Source organism: Episyrphus balteatus, chromosome 3, assembly GCF_945859705.1.
Source record: "Episyrphus balteatus chromosome 3, idEpiBalt1.1, whole genome shotgun sequence".
Taxonomy (NCBI): domain Eukaryota; kingdom Metazoa; phylum Arthropoda; class Insecta; order Diptera; family Syrphidae; genus Episyrphus; species Episyrphus balteatus.
Window position 1 is genome coordinate 2,857,526 of NC_079136.1, and position 12,210 is coordinate 2,869,735.

General features: G+C 30.3%; 2 protein-coding genes across 2 annotated transcripts; both read left to right on the forward strand.

Moving 5' to 3' along the window:
* The first annotated feature begins 5,857 nt into the window (after positions 1–5,857).
* LOC129917119 (gustatory receptor for bitter taste 93a-like) lies at positions 5,858–7,130 on the forward strand. Its single transcript, XM_055997469.1, has 2 exons — positions 5,858–6,860; positions 6,920–7,130. The coding sequence occupies exons 1-2, from the start codon at positions 5,913–5,915 to the stop codon at positions 7,085–7,087; spliced, it is 1,116 nt and encodes a 371-aa protein (XP_055853444.1). The 5' UTR covers positions 5,858–5,912; the 3' UTR covers positions 7,088–7,130.
* A 1,945-nt stretch (positions 7,131–9,075) lies between these two features.
* Positions 9,076–10,600, forward strand: LOC129915901 (gustatory receptor for bitter taste 93a-like). Its single transcript, XM_055995602.1, has 2 exons — positions 9,076–10,185; positions 10,249–10,600. Exons 1-2 carry the CDS (start codon positions 9,112–9,114, stop codon positions 10,414–10,416), a joined length of 1,242 nt encoding a protein of 413 aa, XP_055851577.1. The 5' UTR covers positions 9,076–9,111; the 3' UTR covers positions 10,417–10,600.
* Positions 10,601–12,210: the final 1,610 nt, after the last annotated feature.

The window sequence follows — 12,210 nt, forward strand, 5'->3', positions numbered from 1 at the left end:
TTGGCCAATTCTTATGAAATTAGGTATGTGTATATATTCGGTGAAACTGAGAAACATTTTTTTTATATTTCATTTAGCTGGAACAACTTTTTTTAAGTTTTAAGTTTTAAAAATATAAATATATCTCTGTAATTTTTTATTTAACTACACACATTTTCATTAAAAACACATTATTGTCCAACTGATCACAAAATTTTCCCTTTTTAATATAAGTTATGGTTCTTTCCTTGAAATCATAGTACTGGAGCTGTCTCAACTTCCTGTGAATAAAAACTAATAATTCTAAAAGTGAAGTTTGATGCCGTTAAAAAGAAACGTGGGGCTATCGTTTAATGAAAAAAAGCGGAACAAATTGGACCATTTTTTTAAAAGCCTTCTTGAAATCGAATAAAAATAATTAAATGCACTACCTATAAGGGATGATTAAGTTACGTTTTTTTTAACTTTTATGCATTTTTTTGAATATCTTTTTATGAATCCATTTGACGAACATTTTGAGACCGAAATAAACATATTTAGACGTAGATCATTTTTTTTACTTTTCTTGCCATAATCATGCCATTTTGCCTTGTGTGGCATTTATCCCAATGCTGTCAAAAGCCTTATAAATATCTATCAAGCATTCTAAAGTTGTTCGGCCTTATCACGAATTCCATTCGTATCAGAAATTTTCTACGATTCCTGAAAAAAACAATCACGGAATCCGTTCGTCATGGAATACTTTATAAAAATCGTCACTCTACGATCAGATTTTATTGTCTAGAAAATTGAACGAAATGAATTCGTGATAAGACCGATTTGCTTTTATTCATTCCCATGGTGATATCTTAGTGAAGTCTTTTAATACATTATAATACAAGGTTGAGTGCTTTTTTCAATTCTGTATCGCGTTAACCACGATACGTTTTCACCTGTGCGAACGGTTTGCTTAATAAAACCACACATTTTCTTTCGTTTTTCAAAAACAAATGATCGTTTTGTTATTTTATAAAATGCAGCCTCTTATTTCGCACACTTATGCCGACTTTTGATGAGTCGGTTTTTGCCGTGTGGCTAAGCTTTTCGACTCGTGTGAACGTAACCCACTAAAGTGACAATCCCCATATAAAAATCCTAGCCGACTTTAGCCGTGCGAAATATCGTGCGGCTAAAATTGACTCGTGAAAAGTCGGGATTATTTTGAACTTGCAGAGCTCGAAGTTGATATTAAAAAAAATTAGATGTGTCCTTAAACTGAAAAAAATGTTTAAAAACATGTAAAGTTCATTTTGAATTTTTTGAAAGGATGGTTTTTCTAAAATAATAAGGTAATATCTTCCGAACGTTGTCAAAATTTGTTTGTCAAAAATGGGCAGTAAACAGGAAATTTGTTTTTGTTTTAATTTATAAAATGTCATTTGAAAAAATTATAAACTGAAAAATAACAAATTTTCTTCAATTTAAAACAATTGAGAATTACTGTAGCTGAAATTGGTCGCCAAATTGTCATGTTTTGACAATTTGGCGACCAATCTCAGTTTGGAAGATATTATCTTTCAGTACCTGGGTGACCGAGCTTTGCTCGGTATCCTTAAATGTTATAACTTTCAGTGAAAAAATTCAAATGTAAACAGCAATTTTTTGGAGTGGGTTTGAGTTTGCAATGACCAGTTTTTTCGCGGGTTACAAAACACCACATTCCCACTTTATAATCCAGTTTATTTAAGTTTGAATATACGATCAGCAATGAATAGAAGGGCTACAGGAATCTGCATTATCGAAAATGCTTACAGCAATGAGATCTCTTTTTGTTCAAACTTTAATTTTCGGGTCAGAAAGTTTTGGATGGTGAATATAAAGTTAAGCTTTTTTTCAAGTTTAGCCTTGTTGGCAAAGCTTAGTATGAGAAATACTTTTATCCCTGTTTTTTTTTTTTCTGTATCAGTGGATGCTTTACTCCTTTCTTTTTTTTACTTATACAGGGTGTCCCAAAAGTAATGGATCAAACGAAATATGCTGATTGGGGAACTTAAGGGCTCTCAGAATTTGGAACCTTGTTCATCCCGAATCCTTACGGTTTTCGATTTAATGCAATTCTTGTGGAATTTCGAAAAATCCCTACTTGGCAACAGTATTCTGCTTCCTGCGGCTATTAATCAATAATCGCAAAATATTACAATTTTAATTCAAGAAAACAGGGTTTTTCAGAACAAAAAACAACCAACTGAAAAACCCTGTTTTGTTGAATTCAATTTGTAATATTTTGCGATCTAACTGCAACTTTGGAAACTTTTATACTTTTTTGAAAACTACAATAACAGGGCAACTTTTTAAAATAATAAACCATTCTCACACCGAAAAATTTTTTTTGCGGTGTTGGTCGCAAATAAAAGTTAGAAATAGATTTTTTATAAAACTTGAAACTGTTAGTTAATTTGCAGCGAAATGGCGTATGGAATAAAAAATATTTTGATTAATTAATTGTTCCTAATTATTTGACAATGTCGTAAAAGAATTTTAAAAAACAAAAATCAATAATGGGCGCAAGAAGCAGAGTACTGTTGCCAAGTAGGGATTTTTCGAAATTTCACAAGAATTGCATTAAATCGAAAACCGTAAGGATTTGGGATGAACAAGTTACCAAATTATGAGAGCCCTTAAGTTCACCAATTAGCATATTTCGTTTGATCCATTACTTTTGGGACACCCTGTATATTATAAGACTGACATTAGGTCAACGGTGTTGCTTTTTGTGAGTTATTTTATTCTTATACGTTAACAATAGTCGCATTAAAACGAAAAAAAAACGTAAAACAAAGATAATTAGTGATACCAAATCAACAAATTACTTAAAAGTTTCAATACATGATCAAAAAAGTCATGATCTAAAAAATTTTGTTTAGTTATTGTAACAAAAAGAAAAAGAACAATGCGTAACACATGGAACCATCCCTCTAAAAATTTCTTAAAATCGTTGAATCTGTCTCCGCTAAAAAAAAAACTACCAAAATGTTGTATTTACCTAGAGGACAAAACCCTCAAATTTTCATCGAAATCTTTAAAGTTGTTACCAAAAAAAAAATTCTATGTTTAAAAAGTGGGCTTGGCAGTGGGCGGATTTTTCCAAAAAAAAAACTTCCAAAACTTTTTACTCGCTTATATAAACAAACCCTGAAAATTTCATTGAAATCGTTAGAGCCGTTCCCGAAAAAACTTATATGTTAAAAAAGTGGGCGTGGCAGTGGGCGGATTTTTCCAAAAATACTTTTAAAACTTTTTACTCGCTTAGATGAACAAACCCTGAAAATTTCATCGAAATCGTTAGAGCCGTTTCCGAGATCCCAATTTTATATATATTTATATATATGTATATAAACAATTTTAGCTCGTTTAAAGTTATAAGATGTGTACCTATTGTATGCTTAACTACGAATAAAGTGATTATTATTTTTATTAAATAAAGCATAATATTTCCAACTATTTGAAAAAAGTTTTGCATTGTATAATTAGACAAAAATCTAATAAATACAACTGATAATAATGTTTTGAACATAAACGATTTAATTAGGGGAAGGTGGCCTAAAATGGCCCCCCTAAGGGCAATGTCCCATATCTCGAAAAAAAGTAACATTCAAACTTAAATGCTATATACTTTTCAAAGTTTAATATATTACTCTCACATTTTTGTGCTTTGCGAGTTAAAAAAATTCCAAAAAGTATTAAAATTTTTTTAATTTTCAAGACGTCTACAAATTTAACTGATCAAATTTACCCGGGTAAAATGGCACACTGTCCAAATATACGTGATTTTAAATGAAAAATCGAGTCAAAGGGCTCCTTTTCCACTTTTTTGGAACAAGTGGTGCTTAATCCCCCCCAAAATTTCTGTGAGACATTCAAAACCCTGTTCCTGTTGGTTTCTCATCTCCTTACTGTAGTTTTTGAAACTTCGAATAATTTGGATGCTTTTTTCCAGATTTTGGACGGAATCAAGGACTTTCTTCAGTCCAGGGCTTCCTCTCTGTAGATCGTTTATGTTTAGCAACCATTTTCACAATAAAAAAATGAAAATGTGAAAGTCAGTATAAAATGCCATGTTGAAGTAAGTATGCCATTTTACCCGAGTACTAAGTAGGCCATTTTGCCCATTTTGGGTTTTTTGAATTTAAGTTTTATACCGAAAAATCTAAAATCATTCTAAGCCAACTTATTACATTAAATTATTAAGAAATACTTCATACATACGTATATTAACTTCTTTTTCCAAAATACAATGTTTTTTATACTTTTTTTTGCAAAAAAAATTTCATGAAATTATAAGGAGTGTACTTTTTGAGGTGGTTAGAGACAGTTTGACCTGTCGAATTTTAAATAATGCTAAAACTTCGTATGTGTCGGTTTTGCCAGATTAACATAAGAATCGCATTCATAAAACTTTCTAATTATGTTCGATTCTACGATTTCTAGCAAGGGGGCCATTTTACCTTGGGGTGCCATTTTAGGCCACTTTCCCCTATATCAATTTTTTCCGGTATGCTGTTAAGGGGGGAAATCCCTCTGGAAATTTTTATTTTTGCTTTAATTTTTGTTTGCCTAATAAATTCATTTATCTACCGAAGAAACTATTTTCAGTGGTCTTAGCCTTAAATGAAGCCTCAAAAGCCCCTAGATAGTCCCGAAACCCATGCTCTACGAACCTACCACAGTACGAAAACGAAAACTTTAAAGACTTTTTCCTCGAAACGCGTTTTTTTCCGCGCCGTGCAACGTAACTCAAAAACTAATGAAGCTATCGACTTGAAATAAATTGCAAATTACTCTTTAATTTATTGGCCATTGAATGAACCTAAAAGTTCAATAAAATGTTTACAATAAATATTTTTTTTAACAATTTGTTTATAAAAAAACATTGTGTTTTTTCGTTTTTTGGTATCTAATTTTTATTTTACATTTTTTTTTACTAAATTTAGGTTCATCCAATGTGTATAAATATATTTAATTGGAAAAAAAAAATTCTTTTTTGATTTTAAATAGTTTTCTTGACCTCGGCATTGCACGGCGCAAGCTCGAGGCGTCAACTTTAAAGAGCTGTAGAGCCGCCATTTTGTTTTTTTTGTACTTAAAAAAAATTGTATCAATTCTTCATAATGTCAATAATATCACATACTTTTCCAAATTTCAATAAATGCTTTCAGTTTTCCAAAAAAAATTATTGAAAAAGCAGTCGTCCAGAGGGATTTCCCCCCTTAAAAAATTTCAACAATTTTTCACGAAAGTCGTTCATTACTTCTGAAAATGCTTCTGCTTTTTATTTATTTTACATATGTATATTTTGCTCAATATAAGTTCAAGTGACCTCAACTCCAAAAATTTATAAAGCGTTTCGCCCAGGTACGACAGTGGGCTCATCAGTTAGATCTGTCGTACCCTTACTAAGACTCCTTATTTTGAGCCCACTGTCGTACCTGGGCGAAACGCTTTATACATTTTTGGAGTTGAGGTCACTCGAACTTATATTGAATTATATTCAATCACTCCACTTAAAATAAAAATAATTTTAATAATTTTTTATTATTTTTGTTATTTTTTTCTTCGGTATGTATATTTTGGAACATTGATACATTTTTTAAAACAAGGGCAGGGGCCTGATGAAAATAATAACCTATAACCATCCTTCAATTTACCTATTTAATTAATTTAATTTGTTAGTTCCACACCAGTTAAGCATTCGATATAGTTTATCTTAACATATAAATAAATCATTTGCCACAGTAATTATTTAATTACACAGTGAATGTCAGACCTTTTCCAACCTATGACTTTTTACTTTAGTTTAGTTTTCCTCTAGAAAAATGCTAAAAAGCATAATTCAAAGTAACGCTGGTTCTGTATTTTCGATAAAAGTTCTTTACTTTTGCGCCAAATATGTAGGAATGGTATTCTTTAAAATATCAGACGATGGAGTGTTGGAATTTTCTAAGACTCTTTGGATATTTTCCATAGCTTTGTGGAGTGTTTGTGCTATTGCATACATGAGTGCATTATCATATGAACACAGAGATTTATTTCAGACTAACTTCATACGTGGAATGACATTTGTCCAATATTCAGCAAAAGCTATTTTCTCCTTTGCAATTATAAAATTCTATATTAAAGAACACAAACTGTTCTTAGAAACTGCAAATCGAACTATTAAAACAGTGATTCGAATAACAATTCTAACCAAGAATCTAAGATTATTTGGTCAGGAATTCTATTTAATAGTTCTCGGCCGGGTTTTCTTAATTTCTTTGATATTCATTGCTGATTTGCCAAACATAAAAGTTATCCATGAATCAACAGATCCATCCTTTGTGGTGCAAAATATTTTTGGATACGTACTTGTTAATGGAACTTTTATTGCTCTAGATGTAATTTGTTTACTGTACATTTCTTCATCAGCAATGTTTCTGGCTATAGGGCTTCATTTGGAGTCTTTAGTTGAACGTATTCGAGAATCCGAAACCAAGTTCATGGCAATATTTCGAAGAAAAAAGATAATGAAGGAGTTCTGCGTGGAAATAGAAGAATGCTCAGAAATTTATTCGGAAATTTTTGAAACAATCACAAAATTCCACGAAACTGTACAACTATTAATACTGTTTTATATTTTTTTCACACTCACGAGTATGATAAGTGGGATTCATGTTTGTTTTATAAATTACATGAAATTTGGAGGAATACGTTGGTTTCTGTTGTCTCTGAGAACACTTCAAATAATAAATTTACTCATATTAGTTCTTTGTGTGGATTTGATGGTACGAAGATCGAAAATTCCACAAAATCTTGATTGGGAAAGCTTATACTCGAATTACGAAAACGATGAACAATGGGATAGGTGTGTAAGTAGTGAAAATAACAACTTATGTTACAGAAAAGAATCTAATTTTTTTAAATTTAGATTTATCAATTTTTGGTACGGCTGCGTTTGGAAGACTTAAAGATCGATGTTTTTGGATTATTTTCTCTGAATCGGGAATTTTGTTTGCAAGTATTTTCATTGATGGTTGGATATTTGACGATTATGATTCAATTTAGCATGATGGGATATTTTAAAGAAGAATCGTAAAACAAAAACAATAATAAATCAATTTAAACCCCAAAAACGTTAAAAGGCCGAAATAAACCTCTATTTATCTTTTTGTTCGAAACGGTATTTTAAAGCTAATAAATAATAATTTTTGAGAATAAATTGGTCTGGCAGTTTTTTAGTGTGACCAACATGGTTTTAATTCGATCCTAAGCGTGAAAAACAGAAAAAAATCAACTCGTTTGAATAATTTTGAAAATTTAATTCCTAAACGAAAGCAATTTGTTCAATTTATTTTTTGACAAAATTTGTTACACAATGTCAGTCTAAAATTCTTTGACAAACAGCCTGGTAGACAACTTTAAATGTCGAAAAATTCAAAATTTTCGAGAAAATTCTTTTTTTGTTCCTTTTTTTTAGTTAAGTCATCTAAAGAAAGTTGTGAGGCACATAAATAGAAAGGTCTTGAGGAGTTAGACAAGACAAAATTGGTCTGGCAGCATTTTAGTGTGATTAACATTGGTTTATTACGGTCTGAATGTGTGCCAAAAATATGAGAAAATATATTTTTATTCATTATACAGTGCGATTTAGGAGAAATGTGTCAAAAAGCTAGAGTGTGTAGGTTACGTTGAGACAAGAAAAAAATCGTATGGGAGGGGGGGGTCTATTTCAACCGTTTAGCCAGGATCGGCAATTTTCTACAAAATTGACTTTATTTGGGAAAAAAATAAAATAAAATCAACGCTTTTAGCTACAATAACGTGTTGTACCTTTTTGTAAAGCCGAAAACTTTGTTTTTTATATACTTTTTAAATAAAGCTGTTTTATGAAATAGTTTTTGATAAAATAATTTTCAAAGTCAAAATTTTGAAAAAAATGAAAAAAAAAATATTGAACTAATTTTTTTTCAAAATGTATGTAAATAAGTAGGTACTAAATAAGCTTTCAAAAATTTAATGTTCTTATTGTTTTTAAACAAAAACAGAAAACAGGAAGTAAAAATGTCAAACCGTTTTCGAGAAATAAAAAAAAAAAACCAAAACTACTTAAAAAAAAAAACCTTTTTGTTTTGTTTTGTTTTTACGTGGCTGGACTTCTTGGTAAATTATTTTATGAAATATTAACCTTCCATTATTCTTTAAAATTCAGATAATATGAAGACAATAAAATGGGACAGTATTGGATTAGCCCTGAATTAATGCTATTTTTCAATCAAAAGGTATCTAGAAAAAATATTTCTCTGAAAATCAGGAAATATGATTTTAAGAGTCCTTTTACTATTATCAACTGCTTACTTACATATTTTGTGTATGCCTTGTTGTACATTAAACTGGAGTGAAAAAATCTTTTTTTCGATTTTTGCATGCCCTGTATTATCAATCGTTAGTCCATGATCTAAAATGTGCACAACCAACATTTTAGTCAGTTATGTCAACATCTTGAGGTGGCGCACTAGACTTGAATGAAAAAATATATAAATCTTCAGAAAGCAATATATTTTACTTAAAGGAGGTTTTTTTGCCAAACCTAGTATGTAGAAAGACTATGTTAAGCTTGTTAATAAAGCGGCAATTTCTATTTGTAGGCCCAAAGGCAAGAGATGGTTTCATAAAACTAAGAAGCAATAAATCTAATTAGCTAAAATTATAAATGTATCTATTAGCAGTCTTTGGGTACTCTTTTTGGCCAAAATATTCAGATTCGGTTTAGAAAAATTCTAGTCTAGTGCGCCACCTAACTTGCAAAGTTAAAGACATTAACCTTTGCATTACCTTTGCCACACAAAATTCTTATTTCTTCCCATTAATTTTTTAAGAATATCAGGTCAGGAATCAAAACCAGATTAACAAATTTCTTCGCTTGTTGTTACTACATAAAGCCACCAATTTAATAAATGTATGTTTTGCCTTACAATCTATTAATTTCCCTTGTTTTCTCCAAAGACACATTTAATGTGGCTTTATCGTAACATATTAATCTTTTCGTAGTCAATAATTTACAGCAATTATTTTAATTAATTGGATAACGTCAGCAATAAATGCCTGGCACTTGTCTATTTTATGTCTAAATTTTCTTTAGTTGAGTTCTCCTCCACCTTCCTAAAGCTAAAAATGCTTAAGAGAATTATTCAAAATAACTCTGTTTCTATTTGTTCCCTGAAAGTTTTGTACTATTGCGTCAAACTTTTGGGAATGGTATTTTTTACAATATCAGACCGTGGAGTGTTGAAATTTTGCAAGAAATCTTGGATCTTTTCCATATCCTTCTGGAGTATCTGTACTTTTGGATACATTTGTGTATTATCGTATAACAACAGAGATTTATTTCAAACTAATTTCATCCGTCGAATGACATTTGCACAATTTTCAATCAAAGTTGTTTTCACTTTTGCAATTTTTAAATTAATTGCAAGGCAACATAAACAATTTATCGAAGCTGCTAATAGAACCATGCAAACTTTTATTCGGATAACAATTTTGACCAAAAATTTGAGAGTATTAGGTCGAGAATTCTACTTAATAGTTCTTGGAAGGATTTTCTTATTTGTATTGATGTTAATTTCGGATTGGCCCAATCTCATGAATGTTTCCAAATCAAAAGATTTACCATTTGTTGTCCAAAATATTCTTGGATACGGGCTTGGCTTTACAAATTACTACGCGCTTAATGTTATTTGCTTGGTGTACATTTCTTCGTCAGCAATGTTTCACAGTATTGGGCTTCATATTGTCAAGTTAGTGGAACGTATTCAAAAATTCGAAATCAAGTCTGTGACCGTATTTCGGAGAAGACAAATGATGCAGGAGTTCTGCTTGGAATTAGATGAATGCTCAGAAATTTATTCGGAAATTTTTAAAACTACCACCCAATTCCATACAATGGTACAGCTTATATTGTTTTTGAACTTTAGTTTTACAGTTATAAGTCTAATGTATGGAATTCATGTTTGTTTTGTGCATTATCTAAAATTTGGAGAAATATTGTGGTTCCTCCTGATTCTTGCAACATTGCAGTTGCTAAATTTATGTATTCTAGTTCTTTGTGCAGATTTGATGGTTAGAAGATCAAACGTTCCTCATAGTCTTGATTGGGAAAGTTTGTACTTGAAACATGATGAGCAATTGGATAGGTGTGTGAGTATTAATAAAGCTTTCTGTTAAGTGTTGATAAAGTATTTAATATTTTTTTTTGTAAAGGTTTATCAATTTTTGACACGGTTGTCTGTGGAAGAATTAAAGATTGATATTTATGGATTATTCACATTGAATCGGGAACTTTGCTTGCAGGTGTTTTCAATGATGGTTGGATATCTGACAATTGTGATACAATTCAGCATGATGGGTTATTTTAAAGAAGAAAACTAATAAAACTTAATCCAAATTAAAGAAGTTGGTATTGCTTTACAAAAACGAAACACATATAAAGAAATTTTGTGTGTCAAGAATTTGGTCAGACTATTAACACAGTTTAATATGTGCATTTGTGCAATCATGTAGACTGCTTTAAACCTCCAAAACCAATAAAATTCTTTCAGCTTACCTCCGAGTATTCAACGAAAAACAAGTTTTAATAACCATTTAATTTAATGAATAGAAAAAAATATTATACATACACCACAGTGACCCTTTGATTGTAAATATGGTCATGTGTATTGTTTGAAATAAATGTTGTGCGTTTTTATGTTTAACCTTAAAACCCTAAAAATATGCCTGAACAAAATGGGACTTGCCTTTGAAAATATTCCTACATAAAACCTTTAAATGAACTCCACATTGAACTTTGAATTTTGAAATTCTTTAGGTTTCAGAATAAGAACAATGCTTATGAAATAGTTTTGACAAAAATATTACTACCTGTCTGTGCGTTATTTGTTCTTGTTGCCTTCATTTCCTCATTTTCGACACACAATTACTATCTTCTACTTAGAATTTTCGGAGTAAATGTTTTTGAAAAAAAAAATATTTTCATTAAAAAGTTTGGTGCAATTTTTTTGAGAAGTAAGTAATATGCTTGACAAATGTGCTCATTTTCGGTGCCATTTTCAGACTAAACTAATTTAAGATATATTTAACAATTTAAAGAAACACTTAATAAAAAAACGAAAACAATGAAACAGCAAGTTTAACGTATAGTGTTTCAATAAATATATTATGCAATAGAATGATGACGTTATTAAAAAGTTTAATACCTTGGATATGCCGACTTAAATACCGTCTTAGCTATTTAGATCAAGTTTTTTTTTTTAATTCTTTGTGAATTTCTTTAATTCCATCGAAAGTTGTATAAAAAAATAATTATTAAATGTGAAAGACGTGTGGCGTTATAGTCCATTTTACTAACTACATATGTATGTATTGCGCCACGGGGTACTCGATATCAGTGTTGCCACAATATTTTGGAGGCAAGGAGCTTATTTTGAAAAATCTTGGAGCCAAAAAGAGCCGTTTTCAAAAATGGTCCAAAAAAGGAAAACAATTTTTTTTTGTATACCTACGAGATTTTTCTTTTTTTTTATTTTCAAATAACTTTAGCTAAGTAGACTTCAAGTATAATATTATGTGTATTTCATTTTGTCGATATATTCTGGTTTTATTGCTCATTGACGGGAGTGAAATTAAATTTGCAATACATAAAAATGAAAAATATATAAATTGTTGGATTTTTGCCAAGTTCAAAATTATAAGAACCAAATTCCGATAATTCGGAAATAAAAATTTTAAGAAGCGAGATACATGTTTAAGGAGCCTGTTTGGCGATAAATAGCCGGCTCTGGCAACACTGCTCGATATGAGTCATTATAATTTAAAGTTATACACTAAAGTATTTATTTAATTATTGAACTATTAATTTTAGCCATAAGATGTGCTAGTTGATACTTGTTTATATTTACAAAATATAAAAGAGTATTAAAAAAAATATCTTATTGCTGTTTTAAATTTATTAATTTTTATTTTTTGAAATGAGTGCAAAAACTTTCAAGAATAACGGCTCATAAATGTACATTAAGTAGTCCTTATTTGGGACATGCAGTTGGATAGCCGCCACCCGGTTGGAAATACTGAGAAAAATATTCCCTAATTGTTTTAGATTTTTATTTGACTCCTTTCCTCTCTCGGATTCAACGTGAAGTTTTCATGTAAAACATCATTTTCTTTGAT